At 44.8% G+C, this 22,815-nt stretch overlaps 1 protein-coding gene across 14 annotated transcripts in view; it reads left to right on the top strand.

The window, feature by feature from the left end:
* Positions 1–15,638, top strand: part of Ogdh (oxoglutarate dehydrogenase) — a 67,105-nt gene extending 51,467 nt beyond the window's left edge. For all 14 annotated transcript variants that reach the window (XM_034508249.2, XM_034508245.2, XM_034508250.2 and 11 more), the window contains 14 exons: positions 627–755; positions 4,613–4,792; positions 5,205–5,357; positions 6,037–6,139; positions 6,437–6,565; positions 6,860–7,010; positions 7,289–7,416; positions 7,506–7,684; positions 8,056–8,127; positions 8,675–8,803; positions 9,681–9,753; positions 13,924–14,087; positions 14,295–14,449; positions 14,564–15,638. In XM_034508249.2, the coding sequence (XP_034364140.1) occupies positions 627–755; positions 4,613–4,792; positions 5,205–5,357; positions 6,037–6,139; positions 6,437–6,565; positions 6,860–7,010; positions 7,289–7,416; positions 7,506–7,684; positions 8,056–8,127; positions 8,675–8,803; positions 9,681–9,753; positions 13,924–14,087; positions 14,295–14,449; positions 14,564–14,684 (1,866 nt within the window). In that variant the 3' untranslated portion in view covers positions 14,685–15,638. The remainder of the gene's footprint in view (positions 1–626; positions 756–4,612; positions 4,793–5,204; positions 5,358–6,036; positions 6,140–6,436; positions 6,566–6,859; positions 7,011–7,288; positions 7,417–7,505; positions 7,685–8,055; positions 8,128–8,674; positions 8,804–9,680; positions 9,754–13,923; positions 14,088–14,294; positions 14,450–14,563) is intronic.
* Positions 15,639–22,815: the final 7,177 nt, after the last annotated feature.

The raw sequence follows: 22,815 nt of genomic DNA, 5'->3' as shown, positions 1-22,815 counted from the left end.
CTCAAGGAACTAGCTGGCGTGGGTCCACATGTTGCTGAGACTGGACGAAAATTTGAGAAGGAATCAGATACGGTTCTTCCCACCAAAATCACTGCTATACTCATTGCCAAGAAGACGATTTGAGGAAATTGACAAGCAATAACCAGACCAGGCTGGTATGTTGGAGCAGCCAGAGACATGACAGCTGAAGAAACCCATTTCCTGGGGTAGCTGAGTGGCTGGGGCTGGAGTTGCTTCTTGGATGGGAGGTTTTGTAGGGCGTAGGAGGATTTTTATAGGATGCAGAAGGAATGACGCAATGGTCTGTACCTTTCTCTGTGAATACAGGTGCTGGCAAATGGAGGCATATGTGGATGTGATAGCAAGTTAGGGGCAAGTTACTTTGTTAATAGTGAATCACTGCATGGGATAGCTCAGTGGGTAAAGGAGCTTCCTTGATCCCCCAAATCTACATAAGTTTAGAAAAAGAGAGCCCAACTCCACAAGGTTGTCTTCTGAGCTGCACACATGCACTGTGGTGTGTTCCCTTCTTCCTATATCATGCACTCAAACACAAATAGAAAAAACAAATTGAAACTCATCTCAACTGCTTGTTTTTCAGACTTAATATTTGGGGTCTTTTGCAGGTGATGTCTATCTTGCTGCATGGAGATGCTGCCTTTGCTGGCCAGGGAATCGTGTATGAGACCTTTCATCTCAGCGACTTGCCATCCTACACAACCCATGGCACTGTTCATGTGGTTGTCAACAACCAGGTAACCCCAGGTGTCTGATTAGCCCCTGATATGTCCTCCTGGTCATTTGAAATCTTCACTGTTTTATGATTATATACAGAAGTGTGTTTTTATTAAGTTTGGATAACACGTGGGATTAGAGAGCTGGCTCAGCAGTTAAGAGCATTGGCCAGATATCCTGAGTTCAGTTTCCAGCAACTACATGCTTGTTTACAACCTTCTATAACTATAGTCCAAAGACCTCTTCTGGTGCACATGCAAAACACCCATATACACAAAATAACTAAAAAAAATTTCTTTGAATAACACAGCCACTTTTTACAGTGGAAAGATTTTAATTATATTATTTAAGGAAGGGGCATTATTGTTTTAGAGTTTTTCTGTCTCGAGCTACAATTATAGGTAATTGGTTTTCTCTTTAAGAACTGGAATCCTTTGTACACATCTTATTATCCACTCTATATTTACCACACTATTTGCGATGTCATTAAAGAGTCTTTTAAAACAGCCTAGTAAAGGTAGTCATTACAGATTGTTTGATAAAACAGACTTCTAATCTTAGGGTTTTTTGTTCTAGTAATGCTTCAATTAATAATATTCTTCTAATTCTCACAGTTCAATTCTGCCCAGTGTTGACACTTGTTATCTGTTACCTATTTTGTCTACCCATTGGGTCATCAGGCCCAATACATGTAACTCTTCCTGACAGATACCATATAAATATGGCATTGTGTGTGTGTGTGTGCGCGCGCGTGCACGCGCGCATACTTGTGTCAATATATGGTATCATATATGTATGTCAATATAAATACCATATTAGACATAAAACAGAGCAAGGGCTACTGTGCTCCACTAACACAGAACTTAAATTGATTGAAAGATAGAGACTCAGAATGCCAAGAAGGATAAGGAGGCCAGAGGTTGATAGCAATTAATTCTCTGATTACTTGATGCCTAACTGGAAACTTAAAGGTTCAGTAGACAAATGGCAGCAGTGGGACAAGCAGAAAGGAAGTCTTTGTGTCTTAAGAGAGTGTATCCATCACAGATGTTTAAGATGAGCCTGAACTGCCATCAGCCAGTGCCCAGAGAAAGCTCCAGGGGGATAACTCAAACTGGGAAGCACTTGCCTGTGGACCCAAACTCAGTCTCCACCTCCTATATAAAAAGCTGTATATGAAGGCTGGAGAGATGGCTCAACAATTACTGGGCACTGGTTGCTTTTCCAGAGGACCCAAGTTTGATTTCCAGCACCCACCTGGCAGCTCACAGTTGTCTGAAACTCCAGTTCCATGAGTTCCAAGTCTTTTGGTTTGTGTGGGCACACACATGATGCGTGTTTGTGTGTGTGTGTGTGTGTGTGTGTGTGTGTGTGTGTGTACACATAAATTAATTTTTAAAGGTACACATGATTGCACACACGTATAATTCCAGAGGTGGAGACAAGAGGAGCTCTAGCCTAATTGGTGAACTCAAGGTCAATGGAGACTTCTCTAAAACCAAATGGACAGCAGTCCTGAGTATAACACCTGAGGTTGTCCTCTACCCACCACATGTACATATTCACATACCAATGCACACATGCATGCATCTACAAAGAAAGCTGAAGTCCAGATGCATTGTGAGGTTGTGAGCGGGACTGATGAGTGACAAAGGGATACCACACAACATGGCAAAGCGGCCACTGAGTGGTATGATCAGCCATCAGATTCAGCACCTCGCACGCATCACCTCGCACGCATTAACTTTATCCCTGGGGTTGTTACCCCAGGGTTATTATCCCTGGGGTTGTAATCCCAGTGGGGGTGGGATTAGCATTAGCATTTTTCTTTCATTCATTTGTTCCTTCTTTCATTTTTTTCAAGCATAGTCTTACTATGTAGCCCAGGCTGGCCAAGAACTCACTCTGTAAACTAGACTGGCATAGAACTCACAGAGATAGAGCTGCCTCTGCCCCCACCCCCCCACCCCAGTACTGGGGTTAAAGGCATGCATCACCACACACATCTATGGTATTACCATTTTTCAAAAGAGAACATTGAGAAAGAGGGACTAAAAATTAGTAGATATATATATATATATACACACACACATACATACATATACACACACATACATACCAAGGACAAAGAAGAATCTTAAAATAAATAAAAAGCTCCACTAGTGAACTTTGTCCCTTTTTAATATTGTAGTAAAATATGTAACCAGCTTACTATCTTAACCATTTCTAATGAACTGTTCTCTTGTACTGAACACATCCATACTGTGTTCATTCATTTCTGTTAACAGATGCTTCATACCCACGGCCCACGGCCCAGGGATAGAGAGAGGCTTAGTGGTTAAGAGTCTTTGCTGCCCTTTCAGAGGACCTGAGTTGAGTTTCAAGCACCTGTGTTCTGTGTTGGGTGGCTCATAACTGTCCAGCTTCTACCCCTTCTTTTGGTTTCTGTGGGTACCCACACATATATATCAGGCACTCACAGACCAACAGACAGACACATAAAATAAATATCAAACAAAACCAAACAATCAGTGCCTATTCTCTGTTCCCTACCCTGCTCCCTGTAACCACTATCACTATTTCTCTCTCTCTCTCTCTCTCTCTCTCTCTCTCTCTCTCTCTCTCTTTCTCTCTCTCTCTCTCTCATTTTAAGTTTGAATAATATCCTATTAGGTATATACCAAATTTTGTTCATTTATCAGCTTGGTAGACAGTTGAGTGACCTCTACAGTTAGCTGCTGTAAATTATGCTGCTGTGAACGTGAGTGTACACATACTCTTCAGTATCCTCCCTTCATGGCTGTACACTCAGGAGTGGAAGGACTGACTTATAGAATAGTTCCATTTAAACTTTTGTTTTATTTGTATTGATTTTTGTGGGGTAGCTTTTTTGTATTTGTTTGTTTTTAGCTCTCTGTAGGCTAGCCTGGTACTCATAAGGTAGACCAGGCTGGCCTAATTTATAAAGATCTTTTCTGCCTTGCGGGTGCTGGGTAATTTCAGAGTTTTCTGTTTTCACAAATATCCATGGATTTTCAGCTACACTGAGCTGTATGGTACTACACACCTTTAACCCCAGCAGGGAGGCCCAGAGACAGGTCCAGAGACAGGTAGGTCTCTTGAGTTTGAGGCTGGATGTACATGACGAGTTTCAAGCCGGCCAGAATTAATTAATTAATTAATTAATGAAACCCTGTTCAAAAAAAAATTTTTTTTTTTTAAACCATAGTAGTAGTCAAGGAGTAGAGAGATAGTTCATTTGGTAACATTGACAAACAAGTGTGAGGGCCTGAGTTTAGCATCAGGAAGGCAGAGACAAGCCAATATGGAAGTATCTAGTTAGCTAGCCTAGCCAAGTGAGTGAGTTAACCTTCCGCTGACGGTTAGCCTCTGCAGTGTGCTTGGATGTCCCCACATGAGAACAAGCCATGCATGTGTACCACTACCCACAGAGCAGTTGGGGTGAGAAGGGAGGTCTCTAAAGTACATCTTTCCTGTCTCAGGACGAGGCTTTGTCCACACTAAGGAAGCGTGCTGCCACTCCCTGTCATAGCAGAGGAATACAAGAGTTGCGCATTAGTGAAGCAAGATCTTAAACTTAAATGTATACTTACGTGTGTTTACATAAATATGCCTCCAGAAAAATCATCTTGAAAGGAAAACATAAAAATGCTCATACTACAACCTAGTCCCTCTTCCAAATTCCCTGTTAAACATACATGAATTTTGTTATCAGAGTAGGCGAAAACAGGCAACATTTAAGCAAAGACACCGCTTAGGGCACATACTCAGTACACAGCAGGAAGTATAGGCTGTGCCCAGCAGTGCCTACCATCCTCCAGACCCTGTTGCCAGATCTTGTGTTCCATAATTACAGATTGGCTTCACCACAGACCCTCGGATGGCCCGCTCCTCTCCCTACCCCACTGATGTAGCCCGAGTGGTGAATGCCCCCATTTTCCATGTCAACTCAGATGACCCTGAAGCTGTCATGTATGTATGCAAGGTGGCAGCTGAGTGGAGAAACACCTTCCACAAGGATGTTGTTGTTGATCTGGTAAGTGATACCAGGGTAAGTGAGTCTCTGGCCTGTCCTCTCACTTTTGCTAAGTCACGTGAGGCTTTATAATATCATACTTAAGGTAGGATCCTTCTGGTACCAGAGTGTTTGGAGCCAGGCTCTCCTCTGAATAATCCTCTGTGAGGGCTGTATAACCCATCTGGTCCTATCTAAGACTGCTTTACAAATCAAGAATTTGTATTCCCAAGTCGCTCTCATTATGTCTCCTTTGATAGAGCAAATCCACTGTGTAAAACAAGATGTTAGCTGTAGAGGAAGTGAGTTAAGGCAGAGCAGTGACAGCCGTGTTGTATCACATGGGTGAAATGTCAGATAACCACACACACAATGGGGTTCTTTTCCACAGACCAGTCACAGTCTCACAGCTCTCTCTTGCTACTCTGACTAGGTATGTTATCGACGGAATGGCCACAACGAGATGGATGAACCGATGTTTACACAGCCACTCATGTACAAGCAGATCCGCAAGCAGAAGCCTGTCCTGCAGAAGTATGCAGAACTGCTAGTATCTCAGGGTGTTGTCAACCAGCCCGAATATGAGGTGTGTCCTGGCAGGCCTTAGGTGTTGTGGCAAGCTACAGAAGATTATTCCAGGCCAGTCTTATTATTAGAACCCAAGTGAAAACATGTGAAGTCTTGACAACTACAGCATTTCAACTTCAATGAAGATCTGGGTTATCAAAATGCTTTTTAAAGAAGGTAGACCTAGTAGAAGTGGAGAAAGGTATTTCAGAGATGAGGTGGCTACACGATAGGTTCTCACTGCTGATACTGTTTGGGTTGAGAGATGTATGAACAAGGGTCCATCCAGCTTGATAAAGATCCTTTATGATCTGCATAGAGCATTCTGTCACATGCAGACAGTCTGAGCAGCAGCTCTAGACACATGGGATGGTACCCAGGCCCAAACTGGACAGCTGCTGAAGGTACAGCTCTAAAGCCCAGTCTTCTAAAAACACATCAAGCCAGTTCTTACGAGAAAATGTTCAGGACTCAGACTAAACGAAGTCTCCAGCCAGGTGATGTAGGGAATGAGGAGCAGAATTTACAGGCTTTTTAGATGTTAAAGAGGCTTTGTGTGTTGGAGACTGGCAAGTGTGAATAAATACAGATGTTGTTGGGTATACAAAAATATGATGGGACTGGAAGGCCAGAGTGCAATAAACCTGCACAACATGAGTCTCCCATTCTCGGTTAGCTACATGTACCCACTCTTCCAGGAGGAAATCTCCAAGTACGATAAGATCTGTGAGGAAGCATTTGCCAGATCCAAAGATGAGAAGATCTTGCACATCAAGCACTGGCTGGACTCTCCCTGGCCTGGTAAGCAAGGGATCATCACAACAGACAGACTTTTTGTGACGTGGATGTAACCATGAGCCCTCTTCCTAGAGAAAGCTCTCAATCCCGTCTTCTGTACCTATAACACTTAGTGATGGTTTTATTTCAGCAGAGCCTCTGTAGTCCCCAAGGAGGCCATCCAGGCTTTATTGTCTCTAACCTTTTATTTGCCAAAGCCATGTGGTACTGTGGTGAAGTTTCTAGAAAGGCAGAGCTGTTGCTCTGGTCTGCTCTGTAGATGGCCCTTCTAAAATAGATGGCATCTGTTTGTTCTCCTAGGCTTTTTCACCCTGGATGGACAGCCCAGGAGCATGGTCTGCCCCTCCACTGGCCTGGAGGAGGATGTCTTGACCCACATTGGGAAGGTGGCCAGCTCTGTACCTGTGGAGAACTTTACTATCCATGGAGGTAACCAATCCTGCACTTCCATGTGCAAACATTGGCCTAGATCAGTACCTCTTGAAGACACTGCCCAGCCATGCCCTTTAGAAACTCCCCTGTCCAGAGCCCATGGGTATGTTGATAGACTCAGCTCCACTTGAGTTCTTTCACGTGGAAACAAGCAGAAAAGCAACTAAGAGGTCACCACTTTGCTCTTGTAACACTGGGTGACAAAGGCTGTGCTTGTGTCATTGGAGCACAGGAAGGAAGCTGCCCATAGGAGCTGGGCCTGCAGTACTTCGAATGCTCTCTTTTCTGCAGGGCTGAGCAGGATCTTGAAGACTCGCAGAGAACTTGTGACGAACCGGACTGTGGACTGGGCCCTGGCAGAGTACATGGCGTTTGGATCACTCCTGAAGGAAGGCATCCATGTCCGGCTGAGTGGCCAGGATGTGGAGCGGGGTACCTTCAGGTAACAAAAATGTTTATCCTTCACTTCGAAAAGGAAGGGAAGGGCTTTGGAATCTATATTCCAGAGATGAAGAGAATCATTTCCAGAAGGCACTGTATTCTCAATGTCTCACCTTTCCTGTTTTGTTGTGGTTGCTCCATTTATATGCTGGGAGGGCAATAACCTGCAGTGTCTGACAGAAAGCCAGGCTGTCACAATGGGCCTGTTAGTGCTTCAAGGCTCAAATAGTTCCTCAGATATCTGTACTCTTGCTTATTAATCTTGTCATTCTACCTCAGCCATCGCCACCATGTGCTCCATGATCAGAATGTAGACAAAAGAACCTGCATCCCTATGAACCACCTTTGGCCAAATCAGGCCCCTTATACAGTATGCAACAGCTCGCTGTCTGAGTATGGTGTCCTGGGTAAGGCCAACCCCAAACCCACCTCAGTCTTCTGCATTCCTTACATGGTGGTCCTGAACATGTCTTTCTTCCTTTTCTGTCCATTATAGGCTTTGAGCTTGGCTTTGCCATGGCTAGCCCTAATGCTCTGGTTCTCTGGGAGGCCCAGTTTGGTGACTTCAACAACATGGCACAATGCATCATTGACCAGTTCATCTGCCCAGGACAGGCAAAGTGGGTGCGGCAGAATGGCATTGTGCTCCTGCTACCTCACGGCATGGAAGGCATGGTGAGAACTTCTCTTGTCCACAGCACTCAAGACCTGGGTACAGACCATCCAGGACCCCATCCCTAACAAGACCAGAGGATTCTGTTTGTGCTTCCCACCCATTTTAGATAGAAAGTCTAGCTAACACTTTGGAAGGCAAGAGTAGCCCATCTGTATGCTCCCTGCATGGCCATCTCTGAGCAAACAACAGATGGTGCTGATGCTGTCTTTCAATCACTCAGTTCCCTCATCCCTGGTGCCCTGCTGCCCTGTGCTTTGCTAGTGGGAGGGGGAGGAATCAAATGAGTTCTGACATCAAGAAAAAGAAACAGCAAGTACAGCAAATGTCAGCATGTGAAAACTTGAGAAGTAACTTGTGTGTCTGATTTCAGGGTCCCGAGCATTCCTCTGCCCGCCCAGAGCGGTTTCTGCAGATGTGCAATGATGACCCAGATGTCCTGCCTGTGAGTAGAGTGGACCCTGGTACTCAGCTGCCTGGGCATCTAGGAGAGAATTCTATTTGGATGTCCTGAGGGGTCAGATCTCAGCTCACTCTTCTCTGCCTTAGGAATTAGAGTGGGTGGACCAGTGTGGCCCCATGCCTTCTGATCTCACTGGAATAGACTACTTCATTTGTTTCGTTATTGCAGAAAGCCAACAAACTTCAGCCTGAACTCTTAGGTGACATTGCCATTGCTTTAAAGCAGTTTTAAAAGAACTTGGGACTACTAGGAGTCAGTTTCTAAGGAAAAATAGACTTGACTGTACCAGCCAGCACCTGTGTCTACTATATCCCATCCATCCACTGCTAAACAGTAGCCTTCAGAAGCTGCCAAGGGTTATGTGGGACTCAGACTCAGGGAACCTGTGGAGCCTGTTCCTCACTGTCTTTAGTGAGTCCTTCCGTCTCCTGTGAGACATCCTGAGAGCCCTCTGCCCCACTCAGCTCTTAGCCCAGGTAGAATGCTCACAAGTGCTGTTGGCCTCTGGCCATTTCCTTCCATGCTCCAGGACCTGCAGGAAGAAAACTTTGACATCAATCAGCTCTACGACTGCAACTGGATTGTTGTCAACTGTTCCACTCCTGGCAACTTCTTCCATGTGCTGCGACGACAGATCTTGCTGCCCTTCCGGAAGCCGGTCAGTGCTGGGGTCTCCAGAACAACTAGGGTGCCAGCTTCCTGTGTAAATACAAGGAAGGATTGCCCTGGTGTCTTTTACTTTAGGTTGGTTGAGTGGTTCCTAAAGGGTAATGCGCATGAGATGTGGTCTCAGAAGCCAGGTCCTATTGCTGTGAATGCCAGGGAACTAAATATTCTCACTCCAAACTGAGTCCTCATGTGCTTGTGAGCATGGCATGTAAGAGATACAATCCTCAGTCCAGCAAGGAAGACAAGTATAGTTATTAGTCATTCATGGTATATTGAGAAATAAGATATATCGTCATGTAGTTAGACTGTGGACTAGAAAAGAGATGGAAGAAAGCCTCCAGCAGGGACCAAGGAATTCCAGGAGGCCCAGAAAGTAGTCTTGAGCTGAGTGTTGAAGCATGAATAAATGTTATGTTGTGCAAGTGAACAAAATGATCAGAAAGAGGGTACCTGGGATAAGGATACAGGGAGAGCCCTGCTGCCCTGGGATACTGCAAGGGGGTCATGCAAGGCTAACTTCAGGACTGTTGTGTCCCTAGTAGCCTGCAGATCCACAAGGCAGAACAGCCCTGGTGATAGGCCTTGTGTGTTATCTCTGAGCTTACTTGTGAGCTGCTCAGCTCACCTAGGAGAGGCTACAGGCCAGGATAGTGGCCCTGAAGAGTAAACAACCACCTGAGGAGGTAAAGAGCAGAGAAATTAGTGTCTTTTAATTTGTGCATTTTGCGAGTGAGACTCCCATTGAGATCTGGAAGACAGGGTGTCCTGGGTGTCTACTAAAGGTCACTGCTTAGATGTCCTTTATCTTGGACCATCATTCTAAAATCTTTAAGATATAGTCACTGTGAATATATTTTGTCTTTCAGTTAATCGTCTTCACTCCCAAATCCCTCCTGCGCCACCCTGAGGCACGAACTAGCTTTGATGAGATGCTTCCAGGTAGGTGTGGGGGCGTAGGTGTTCCGGGAGAGTAGTAGTGCTGGGTGTTCTTTGCTGTTCTGTAGGGCTTATGGGGCTTGTACTTATCAATCTCCTTTGGCTTTTAGTCATGATATAAAGACCTCTGATTGTGAGTTCCCCTGGAACTGTATTAAAATAGCCAGGGCTTAGTGGTTCATGCCTTTAGTCCCAGCTCTCTGGAGGCAGAGGCAAGCGACTCTGAGTTCAGGGCCAGCCTACTCTACTGAGCAAGTTCCAAGCCAGTCAGAATTACATGGTGAGACCATGTCTCAAAAAAACAAACAAACAAAAAAAAAAAAAAACAAACAAACAAACAAAGAAAGACACCATGCGAGCTTCACTGCTGAGGTAGGAGTCTGTGGCTTGGGATTTCTACATGGAAAGTGACAAGCGGGTGCTAATTAAGCTTTTAGCCACTCAAATGCTCCTGGGCTCCTGAGACCACAAAGACAGTTTCCTCTCAATCACCAAACCCTAGAGCCTTATACAGTGAACCTCTTGCTTGTTATTTTCTATTTTTTGTATGTGGTAAAATTTACATAGTATGGAATGTACTGTCAGTCGTTTTTAAGTGTTGAGTGTCACTAGAGAGTGTTCTTACTGCTGTACAGCGATCTCAGCATCTATCTAGAACGTCCATCTAGTGAAACTGAGACTCTGTACCCAGTAAGTAGTCCCAACCTTTGTTCTGCCGTCCGTGGTCTACTAGAGTCAGTACAGGAGTAACCCTTCTCCAAAATGCTAGAAGAAGACTAGAGAAGGTTTGGATTTGGGATTTTTCTTGATTTTAGAATATTTGTATAGACTCAAGTCTAAATGCAGACTGCACTTGTTTTATGTGCAGCTTGTATACATACAATAAAAATCACTCTGTATCTCCAATGTACCTGTGTTGTGATTGCAGCTTGTCACATAGCGGATGAATAGCCCGCTTGGTCTGTAATGTTGATATTCAGAAGGTTTTCAGATTTTGGATCTAAAGAATAGGAGTGCTCAGTTTGTACAGGTCTTTTTATAACGGACTTGTTTCGTTAGTGTAATGTCCACAGGATTCACGTGTGATCAGTGTGTGCCATTGCTTCCTGTCTTGTTACAGTGGAACAACATTCCACTTCACACACTTGATCTTAGCCAAAAGACAGTCTGCAGTTGCTTTAGGTCCTGTGAATAACACTGTTTTGAACATGGGTATACAAATAATCCTTCAAGATCCTGACATTCTTTTGCTTGTGGATTTCCAGTTTTCCAGCACCATTAGTCAAGACTATTCTTTACCATGGAATGTGCTTGACGCCTGTGGGGAAAGTTATCTGATCATGCTGTGAGAGCTTATTCCTGTGCTCGATTCTGCTCCATTCTATTGGACAGTGACAGACTTTTACTATAGCTTTTGTAGTACGTTTTGAAAGCAGAAACTGTTTCTTCTGAATTTTTTTTAATATTATTTATTTATTTATTTATATGAGTACACTGTAGCTGTCTTCAAACATACCAGAAGAGGACATTGGATCCCATTACAGATGGTTGTGAGCCACCATGTGGTTGCTGGGAATTGAACTCAGGATCTCCGGAAGAACAGTTAGTGCTCTTAACCACTGAGGCATCTCTCCAGCCCCCTGATTTTTTTTTTTTTTTTTTTTTTTGTCTTAAAATTTTTATTTGGTTGTTCATTGTTCCTTGAGTTGCTTTATGAGTTTTAGAGAGAAATGCTCTCTTCTATAGTGTTATCATTTGGATTTTGTGTGTGTGTCTGTCTGTCTGTCTGTCTGTCTGTCTGTCTGAGAGGGGGAGGGGAGAGGGGAATGAGACAGCTTTCAGGAGTTGGGTCTTCTGCTTTTATGTGGGTTCCAGGGACCAAACCCATGCAAGGTTTGCATGGCAAGTGCTTTGCCTGCTGAAACATCTCACCCACCCTCGCTCTCCATTTTGCATTTGATTATATTTTCTTTCTTGCCCAGATGTTCTGTGTAGGACTTCCAGCAGTGTGTTGAATAGAAGTGATGAGAGTGGGCATGCTAGCTTCATTCTTGACTTGAGAGTAGCAGCAACTAGTCGTTCACCATTGAATATAATTTCTGACATGGATTTTCATCTATACTGTCTTTTTGAGTTGAATGTTTAATCATGAAAACAGTCTCTTAAGTCTCTTCTGTGTTGTGAGCACTAGTTCTTGCAAAAAATTGTTTGGATATGCCCTCTTGAGAGTACTAACTTTTTTTTATTTGTAAACTTGTAAGATGTTTGTATAAGTAGGCATTAGATAGTTGGTTTAAGACAGAGCCTCTCTAATACATAGTGCTGTCTCGGAACTCAGTATATAGAACAGGCTGGCCTTAAACTCACAGAGATCCACCTACTTCTACCTCCCAAGTAGAATTGGGATTAAAGAGCTGGGATTAAAGGGGTGTGTGCCACAGGGCCTGTTTTATTTTTGGTTTTGGTTTGGTTTGGTTTTGTTTTTAAGATATGCCATTGCTCAGCAGTTAAGAGTACTGACTGCTCTTCCAGAGGTCCTGAGTTCAATTCCTAGCAGCAACCACATGGTGGGTCACAACCATCTGTAATGAGATCTGATGCCCTCTTCTGGTGTGTCTGAAGACAGCTACAATGTACTTAATAAATAAAACAAATAACTTTTTAAAAATTAGGGGAAAAAAAAAACAGGGCAGGAGAGTTGGCTCAGAGATTAAGAGCACTGTCTGCTCTTCCAGAGGTCCTGAGTTCAACTACCAGCAACCACATGATGGCTAATAACCATCTAGAATGAGATCTGGTACCCTCTTCTGGCCTGCAGGCATACATACAGGCAGAATGCTATATACATAATAAAGAAACCTTAAAAAAATTTTAACAAAAATGTATTTTATTGTGAATATAAATGTTTTCCTCTTGGGGGCCGACTTTTAGCAGAAAGCGGCTATCAGCTTTGCAGCCATCTTGAGCCATATACCCTGACATGAGACTTGGATTACAATAGCCTACAACAGCTGAGAACACAAACAGACTATAGAAGACAGAACCAGACATCAGACCAGAGAGAGAGATTCATACACATCAGACATTAGGTAGAATCTGCCCTCACCCTCGCTCTTGCTGAACCCTGACCTGCAGACCGGAGCAGCAGCTTGGGCCGGGATACAGTGGCCGCCCAAACGTGGGTCGGCCCAGGCCTCAACATTTTGCCTGGGCTGCAACATTTATTTTGGCCGCCCCAACTTGGGGCTAGTGTGGACCCCAACATTATTTTGGCGCCCGAACAGGGACTCGAGCTTGGGCCTCAACATTTTGCCTCTGTGTGTGTGTGTGTGTGTGTGTGTGTGTGTGTGTGTGTGTGTGTGTACCATGTGGATGCCTCATACCTGAGGAAGTCAGAAGAATATCCATATGGGATCTGCCATGTGTGTGCTGGAAATCAGAGTATGTCCTCTGCAAGAACAACAGGTGCCCTTAACCCTGAGCCAATTCTTCAGCCCTCTTTCAGATTTGGGGGGGGGGGGGGTTTGTTTAATTTCTTTTTCTTTTCTGTGTGTTAGTATTTTTCCTATATGTATGTGTGTTTAAGGGCATCAGATCACCTGGAACTCCTAACTCCCTTGGAGTTAGACAGTTGTGAGCTGCCATGTAGGTACTGGGAAATAGACCTAGGTCCCATGGAAGAGAAGCCAGGGCTCCTAACTGCTGAGCTACCTCTCCAGGTCCCCTCCATCAGATGATTTATTTGTTCTTAAAATGTAAAATAGGTGGGCCTTTTAAAAATAACCTGCTATGTCCTGTTTACATTATTTCTGTACAGCTTTTTGGGTTTTTTTGTTTGTTTTTGTTTTTGTTTTTTTTGTGCTATTGTCTCTATATAGCCCTAGCTGGCCTGGAAATTGCACTGTAGACCAGGCTAGCCTCAAACTTCCAGAGATCCGCCTGCCTCTGTCTCCTGAATACTGGGGTTAAAGGTGTATATCCCCAGGCCTGATACTGCATCATTCCTAGTCTAAGCAAATGGCACAGACATCAGAAACTTATGAGGGAGAAGTATCTCTAACCCTCAGATCAGAAACCATAGATTCTAGCCACCGTGTGATAGCCCTCAGTTCATAACAGCTGTGGAATAGGCCTGAAGAAAGAACCAGCCCAGATATGGAAATTTTCTTATAGGAACCCACTTCCAGCGTGTGATCCCAGAAGATGGACCTGCAGCTCAGGACCCACACAAAGTCAAAAGACTTCTCTTCTGTACTGGCAAGGTGTACTATGACCTCACCCGGGAGCGCAAAACCAGGGACATGGCAGAGGAGGTGGCTATTACAAGAATTGAGCAGGTGAGCGCCTGTCACACAGCAGCGAGGTAGCATGTCCCACCTGTAGGGTCTCTGTGCTATGATACTTTAGCAGAATGTCATTTACTGAGGTCCTAACCGTCCCTACCTGCAGTAGCCACAGAGCTTTTCCTTCTTGAATCTAAGCCCTTTGCTTAACCCTACCCGTCCTCTGAGTGTCCCTGGTTGATCTCTCCCTGGTTTCTCCAGCTATCGCCATTCCCCTTTGACCTCCTGCTGAAAGAGGCACAGAAGTATCCCAATGCTGAGCTGGCCTGGTGCCAGGAAGAGCACAAGAACCAAGGCTACTATGACTATGTCAAGCCAAGACTTCGGACCACCATTGATCGTGCTAAGCCTGTCTGGTAAGACCCAAGTCCCTGATGGGGAGGCCTGAAAGACCTGGAAGCTAGCTAGAGAAGAACAGGAAGGAGCCACCTCTGACTTTATCTTTGTTGCTCTCTCTCTGTTTCTCTCAGGTATGCTGGCCGAGACCCAGCAGCCGCTCCAGCCACTGGCAACAAGAAAACTCACCTGACAGAGTTGCAGCGCTTTCTGGACACAGCCTTTGACCTGGACGCCTTCAAGAAATTCTCTTAGATGCTCCTGGAGTTATCAGGCCATGGCCCCCAAGTCCATGATGCTCTCTGCTTCTCAACTAAAGATTAGTGCCTCAGCACTGTCCACACGTCTGCCCTTTGCTGTGCCACACACCGTCCCTGTTCTCATAGGAATTAAGTTGTCCACTCCAGTGCTCAGCTGCTCCCCAGGCCACATACTGCCCAGCCTGTGCTGACTTCTCTCAGGCTGCACACCTTTCATGAAGACTGTAAGGAGCCTTCTCAGGACATCCTAGGGAAGGCAGCTCTGGCCCCACCCATCCTCCCTGTGTAATCCTCCAGGGTAGGAACAGAAACCCTATGTGGCTTCCCAGGGTACTAGCACTCAGTCCTCAGCACCCATTGTCACAGATTCAAGGAGTCGTTTCATTTTGCTCTGGCCAAGCTGAGAGCTCATGGAGGAAGTATAGCTGACAGGTCTTTGGGTGTCTTCTAGATGCTGAGTGAGTGGAGAATGGCATGAAGTGTTTGGAGAGGCTTTAGCAGTGATGTTAGATCTAGCTCTGCTACCCATCTTGGGTTTCGGGCTGTATGTGGAAGATTGCCCTAGCTACCATGCCTGAAGTGACTGGCTCTGAGTAAGGTCCAGAAGCTCCCTTGGGTCCCAAACCCCAGGCACTGGCTGCCTCTTGGTCCTGCTGACTCCTCTTTCTTAACCCCCAGCCACTTAATTTTCTCTGTTGTTCCCCTGAACACACGGAAGCTGTTGGCAAGTCCTTTCCTTTGCTGTGCCAAGGCAGGTCCAAGCAGATCAGTGGGTAAGGGCAGAGTGTCCCAAGGAGCCAGCTGTCCTTCCTCCCTCTTTGATCTCACAGGGACAGACCTGATTTATTTATTTTGGTTAAAAAAAAAAAAAAAAAAAAAGGAAATGAAAAAAGAACAACCAACTTTGCATTGCATCAGCTTGACCCATAAACTAAGTTATCATGGCCAACCTGTCTGCTGTCGTTCTGTGTTCCGCCTCCTCTCCACCTCCCTGAGAATAGTCTTCTCATTGGAGTGGGGGGTGCCAGCTGCTATTTGCCAACTGGATGTGTGCCCTACAGCTTTCTATTCCCCTTCATGGGTAGCAGCCATTGTAAGTAAGTACTTGATGTGAACCAGGTTAGCTGCTCTGCCTGGACAGTACTCTGCACTCTGGACTGCACATTTTATATTTGAGTTTGCATTCCACATGGGCTTATCTTAATGACAATCTTTTAGCCTGCAAATTTGAAGCCTCGGCATCCTGAATGTGAGCCTTGCCCCAATGCAGGTCCTAGTTTTCTAGGCAGCACCAGCCCAAGCCTGGGCCTTCAGCCTCTCATTCCTCCTGCTACCCCCATGTATCTTGATGTTAAGCATGTCTAATAACTACAGTCAGCACCCAGGAGACAATGTCCTGGAATAGGAATGATGCCCCTTACTCCCAGAGGTGGGAAGGACGGGACAGTAGTTTGTATCTGCCTGTGGTCAACGTATACTTGTTTGCCAGGCTGTTTTACACACATAACTGGACTAGAGGGTGGGAAGCTTAGCCAGGTGTGGGTGAGTGCAGTACAGGATCTCCATAAGATCCTGTGTAAGTGTGCTGCCAATAAATACACCTGGCAACAGCTACAGGAAAACTCGTTTGTTTTTTAGGGGGAGGGAAGGGCTATTTATGCTCCCTGGGGAGGTGGCCAAGATCTCTGGGACAAGGTTTATGTGGACCATTGACCAGGCACTGGTGGTGTAAGATACTTCATCTACATACTCGAGCTGTAGGATGGGGCTCGGGAGATGACACTCTATAAGGTCAAACAAGTGAATAACTGACAGTAATAAATTCTACTGGGGTTGATGGTAGAGAGCCAGATTCATGGTGCCAGGTTCGGAGTGGGGAGGGCGCCAATTTGTGCAGTCCTCATGTTGAGGTATCCCATCACGGACTCACACTTGTTTTTGAGTTTTGTTTTTTAGATTCAACTTGGCTTTTATTATAATATACTTTGTAGAAAGGGGGATTTAATGGAACAGGGTAGAGCTTTATGAAGGGTAGGGTCCTTGGAAGCAATCTCTTCCTTGACTGGTCTTGTGTGGGCCAGGTAACTATGGTTGATTGTAATGAAGGTGTCAAGTCTAAGAAAGGGCATTTTGTAACCTTCACCCTGTCTTGCAGCTATTACATATTTCCTGTCCCCTCCTGCAGTGTTCTGAGCCTTCAAGACAATGGCATGAGTACGTTGTTCAGGGTTGGGCCCACATCCCTTACTCATTTTCTGCATCTCGGGCAGCTAAACATCTGCCTTCCGTGTTCATTCACCACCGTTCAATGTATGAAGAAGATGCTTCTCTGATGAAAGTTGGGCACCTCTTTTGTCTAATGGTTTAAACAGGTATTTAGGAAACAGCATGCTACTACACCAGTTTAGTTAATTCCACAGGGGCAGCTACCTCCACAGACCTGGCTTGTTAGCCAAGCTTACAATACCAGGCACTGGTCCTCCACACCCCCATGGAGGAGCCTTGAATCCATTTAAAGGGCAGTTGTGCCCCCAAGGTTCCCACACACACACACATACACACAAGTCAAGACACTTACATACATGGGCACATCTTGGTGTTCCAGTTTGTTTCCTTGTACTCCTTTTATCCTGGCTAATACTCCATCTCACCTGCCTACAATTTCCACCCACTGCATTCTCCCCTTCCTTCCTTTTTGCCTGTGTCCCACTATCTCATCATCTCCTTTCAGGAATGCCCTTCCCTGATGCCTGTCTTGCATAGGTACTCCATGTTAGACACTCCATCCTAAGAGATATGAGAGAGAGAGCTTGCAGTTTGTCCTTTGGGGCCTCGGTTACCTCAGAACAAAAGAGGAAGGGGGAATGGGAGGAGGACTGTGTGAGGGGGTTCTGGGAGGAGAGGAAGGGCTGATATTGGGATGTAAAGGGAATAAATTAATTTAAAAAAAAAGAATTTGAAGCAGGGGGCTGGAGAAATAGATGGCTTAGCAGTTTTAGAACATGTGTTGTCCTTGTAGAGGCTCCAGGTTCAATCCCCAGCATCCATACAGTGGTTCACAGCCATCTGTAACTTCAGTTCCAGAGGATCCAATACCACCTTATAACCTCCCTTGGCACTTGGTATACATGCATATAAGCAGGCACAACACTTGCACACATAAAAATAAATCTTTTTAAAAACATAATTTGGGGGCCAGAGAAATGGATCAGCAGTTAAGAGCACTGTCTGCTCCTCCAGCGGACCTGGGTTTGATTCCCAGCACCCATGTGGCAGCTCACAACTGTCTGTAACTCCAGTTATAGCTCACATGCAAGCAAAACAGTGCATGTAAAGTAAATGTAAATCATTTTTAAAGTAAACATAATTTAGGGGTTGGAGAAAAGGCTCAGCAATTAAGAACCTTGTCTGATCTTTCAGAGGTTGAGTTCAGTTCCTAGCACCCACCAGATTAAGGTTCATAACTGTCCATTATTATAGTCCATGCTATCTAATAACCTCTCTGGTATACAAATGTGCAGACAAAGCACTCATATACTTAAACCCTTAAAAAAATTATAATTTGAAGCAGAAACCATGGAGGAATACTGCTTGCTGGCTCGCTGGTGTTCTGCACTCACTGCCACTAGACCAAGACCATCTGCCTGGGGGGGGGGGGGAGGGACTGCCTACAGTGGACTGGGCCTTCCTGTATCAAGTAATGATCAAGATAATCCCTTTCAGACATGTCACAAACCAACTGTCTTAGGGTTTCGATTGCTGTAATGACACCATGACCAAAGCAACTTAGGAAGGAAAAGGCCTTATACTTCCATATTGCTGCCCACTGTTCATCATCAAAGTCAGGACAGGAACTCGAACATGGCTGGAGCCTGGAGGCAGGAGGTCTCCAGGCAGAGACCATGGAGGAAAGCTGCTCACTGGCTTGCTTCTCATAGCATGTTTGCTTACAGAACTCAGGCCCACCAGCCCAGGGATGACACCACCCACAGTGGGATGACAGGCCCACCAGCCCAGGGATGATACCACCCACAGTGGGATGACAGGCCCACCAGCCCAGGGATGACACCACCCACAATGTGACGATGGGCCCACCCTCATCAATTAGTCGTTAAGAAAATGCCTGCAAGATTGCCTATTTGGAGACATTTACCTCACTGAGGTTCTCCTCCCAAATGACTAGTTTGTGTCAAGTTGACATAAAAGTATCCAGCATACCAATCTAAAAATGACAGTTCTACACCTAAGATTCTTTAAAAAAAAAAAAAAAAAAAAAAATACATGGCCTTCATTTATTCCAGATCAAAGATTTTGGGTATAACCATATAAAGATGAAGAATCAAGTTCTACAACCTAAAAATATTTACTTCTTAAATCTATATTACTATTTTAGCAAACTATACAAAAAGGATAAGGAGACAAACATGTACATATCAGTCAGGCCAGATCCTGCAGAGGGAATTCCCAGCATGGCCTCATTCGTCTGTGAGGACACAGCAATTCTTGTTTGGACATACACCATTTTCTCCTGCATGAGCTCCTCTTCACCTCCTGATGACTTCCTTCTAAGTGTGTGTGTGTCTGGTTGTCTGCTTCTCAGAGCAGAAATTTACTTTCCTCATCCACCAGCCATTGGAGGAGGGCTGGGACCACAAAGGTGACTGATCCAACCCATTCTTCTTGGAGATTTCCTGGTGGCCCTCTTCCATCATCGGATCTGGAATCAGAGGAGCTCCCATAGCCTCTTCTTTTCTTTACATCTTGCTGAAGCAAGAGTTTTGAAAGCCGGGCAGTGGTGGCGCACACCTTTAATCCCAGCACTTGGGAGGCAGAGGCAGGCGGATTTCTGAGTTCGAGGCCAGCCTGGTCTACAGAGTGAGTTCCAGGACAGCCAGGGCTACACAGAAAAACACTGTCTCGAAAAACAAAACAAAAAAAATTAAAAAATAAAAAATAAAGTTTTGAAACACACACACACATAAAAATTCTGCTATTCCCCAGAAGAAATCTGTTACGAAAGACAATCTCCATGAGGACTGATTCCGGCTGTCCAACACTTGACCATTCAAGATGTGAGCCATCTTCCCTCCAGTTGCCCGCTTCCTAGCTACAGAGAAGACCGAACCCCTCTACACCTGAGATTCTATACTGTCATGTTGACAGTTTGCTAAGTAGGGCACAGTAATATTGTATTATGCATATGTACCACCTCTCCATCAGCTATTGGGCATCGAGACTGCCTCCACTTCTAGCCTTTGCAGATAGGGCAGCAAGGAATGTGGTCATGCAGGTATCCTTGTAAGGTAGAATGTCCTTTGGGTATATGCCCAGGATTAGAATGTCTGGGTCATATAATAGAGTCTTTTTTTTTTTTTTTTGGTTTTTCGAGACAGGGTTTCTCTGTGTAGCCCTGGCTGTCCTGGAACTCACTCTGTAGACCAGGCTGGCCTCGAACTCAGAAATCCACCTGCCTCTGCCTCCCAAGTGCTGGGATTAAAGGCGTGCGCCACCAACGCCCGGCCTTAATAGAGTCTATTGTTTATTTGTTTATTTTAACTGTAGGAGTGCTCTATCTGCATGTACATCTGCATGCCAGAAGAGGACATCAAATCCCTTTATAGGTGATTGTGAGCCACCATGTAGTTGCTGGGAATTGTACTCAGGTCTTCTGGAAGAGCAGACAGTGTTCTTCCCTGCTGAGCCATCTTGTCAAGGCCAGTTATTTTTAACTTTGGGAAACCTCCAAATTGGTTTCCAAAGTAACTGTACTAAATTATGTTCCAATCAACTATGTATAAGGGTTCTCAATCCCCGAATGCATGGCAGTATTTTCTGTTATTGGTGGTTTTGGTGATCGACACTGTTGGGACTATCTCCCTGTGCACTATGTAAGGGTTGTCTTTGTACTATTCAAATGCTGATTTCTGTAGCGGCAGAGAGTTAAGTACAGGCCGGACTGGACTTTGGTACTGTTATTTTTATGAAGCATCACCAGTCTTGGTGTTTTGTAAACATTCTCCTCCATCATCTTCAGGTTGGTCAATAAAGAGCTGATGAGCCAATTAGCTGGAAAGAGGAGATAGAAAGGCTGGCCTTCCGATTCTAGCCAGGGGTTCCAAGTGAAGAGGAAGTAGAGAACTTATTAAATTTGATGTCAAAGAAACTTTTACTTTCTTAAGGTTTTATTTGTATGTACATGTGTGCAGATGCACATGTGTGTGTGTGTGTGTGTGTGTGTGTGTGTGTGTGTGTGTGTGTGTGTGTATGTACAGTGTCTGCATAAGGCAGAAGGCAGCATGGAAGCCCTTAGAGTTAACACACGTTTGTAGCTGGGTGGTTGTGGGTGGTTATTCATGTTTTAAATCCCAGCACTCAGGAGGCAGAGGCAGGCAGATCTGATTTTGAGGCCAGCAAATTCCAGGACAGCCAGGGATACACAGAGAAACCTTATATCAGGAAAAAAAAAAAAAAAAAAAAACAGAAACAAACAAAACCAAGTTAGCCACTTAATGTGGGTGCTGGGAACTGAACTCGGGACCTTTGCAAGAGCTGTAGGCAAACTGAACTCCTTAGCCATCTCTTCAGCTATCTTACCCAGCCCTTCCCCTACTTTCTCTGCCCTAATCTTCCCTCCCTCCCTTTCTTCCTGTACTGTCTTTGGGCTTAGCTTGGTTTAGGTCTAGTCCCTTTAGATACAAGGCTAGTACAGACTTGAGAGCTCCATTTACTGAGACAGAGTCTTTCTGTCTAGGTATTGTCTGGGTATTAGCAGCCTTAAAGGGTTCGAATAGCTTGGAACTTGCCCAGCCAACAGTTCTAACAGCCAATAGTGCCAACAGTTTATTAATAGAAAATAAAGGTCTCTGCGCCATTCCTCAGGAGCTAAAACCAACTAGAAAGCCTATAGAAACAACTTGGGAGCAAAGGGGCATTGGAAACCATTCAGACTGAGGTCAGATGGAATTTTTTAGTTTTCTATTTTGTTTTTCAAGTCAGGGTTTCTCTGTATAGCCCTGGCTGTCCTGGAACTCATTATGTAGACCTCAAACTTAGAGAGATCCACCAGCCTCTTCCTCTTAAGTGCTAGCATTAAAGGTGTGCACCACTGCCCAGCTAATTAGATTTTATGTTTAGGAGTGTTTGGATGTATGTCTGTGTACTGTGTGCATGCCTGGTGCCTGTGGGAATCAGAAGAAGTATAGGACCCCCTGGAATGAGAGTTACAGATGGTTGTGAGCCATCATGTGGGAATTGAACCCTGTGGAAAAGCAACAAGTGATCTTAACAACTGAGCCATCTCTCCAGCCCCAGATGGAATTTTAAAGTGATTTTAATATGCATTCCATTATGCCTAAGGATATTGGACATTTAAAAAATGTTCCCTAGCCTTTTTCTTTCTTCTTTTGAGAGCATTATATTTCATTCTGTAACTCATTTTTAAATTGTATGTGTCGGGGCTGGAAAGATGGCTCAGTGGTTAAGAGCACTGACTGCCCTTCCGGAGGTCCTGAATTCAATTCCCAGCAACCACATGGTGGCTCACAACCATCTGTAATGGGGTCCGATGCCTTCTTCTGCTGTGTCTGAAGATAGCTACAGTGTAGTCATATAAATAAAATAAGTAAATCTTTTTAAAAAATTGTATGTGTTCTTAGTGTTTAATTTTTGAGTTTATTATATATTCTAGACATTAATCCTCTCAAATGTAAAGATTTTCTCCTTTTCTGTGGAATCTCTTGCCTGATGGCTGGTCAGCAAGTCTAGGAGTCTACCTAGCTCCACCTTCCTAGCTCTGTGTAGAAACGCCCTGCAGTTAATTGGAGAGATGGCTCAGTAGTTAAGAGCATTGGTTGATCTTTTAGAGGACCCTGGTTCAGTTCCCAGCACCCAACTAACAACTGCCTGTAACTTCAGTTCCTGGGGATCTGGATACTGCATACACATGCTACACAGACATGCGAGCAGGCAAAAGAACCATACACATAAAATAAAAATAAGTAGGTGAATAATTCTTTTTAAAAAAGAGAGAGACCCTTACAGTGAAGTCAGACAAAACAGTGCATGTGTACTATATAGACATACATGTATACTGCTCGCTGAGCAGCCTGACATGGGGGGCGGGGGGG

The sequence above is a fragment of the Arvicanthis niloticus genome, chromosome 7 (genome assembly GCF_011762505.2).
Source record: "Arvicanthis niloticus isolate mArvNil1 chromosome 7, mArvNil1.pat.X, whole genome shotgun sequence".
Taxonomy (NCBI): domain Eukaryota; kingdom Metazoa; phylum Chordata; class Mammalia; order Rodentia; family Muridae; genus Arvicanthis; species Arvicanthis niloticus.
Note: the sequence above shows the minus strand (reverse complement) of the source record. Positions and strands in the feature narration are given on the sequence as shown.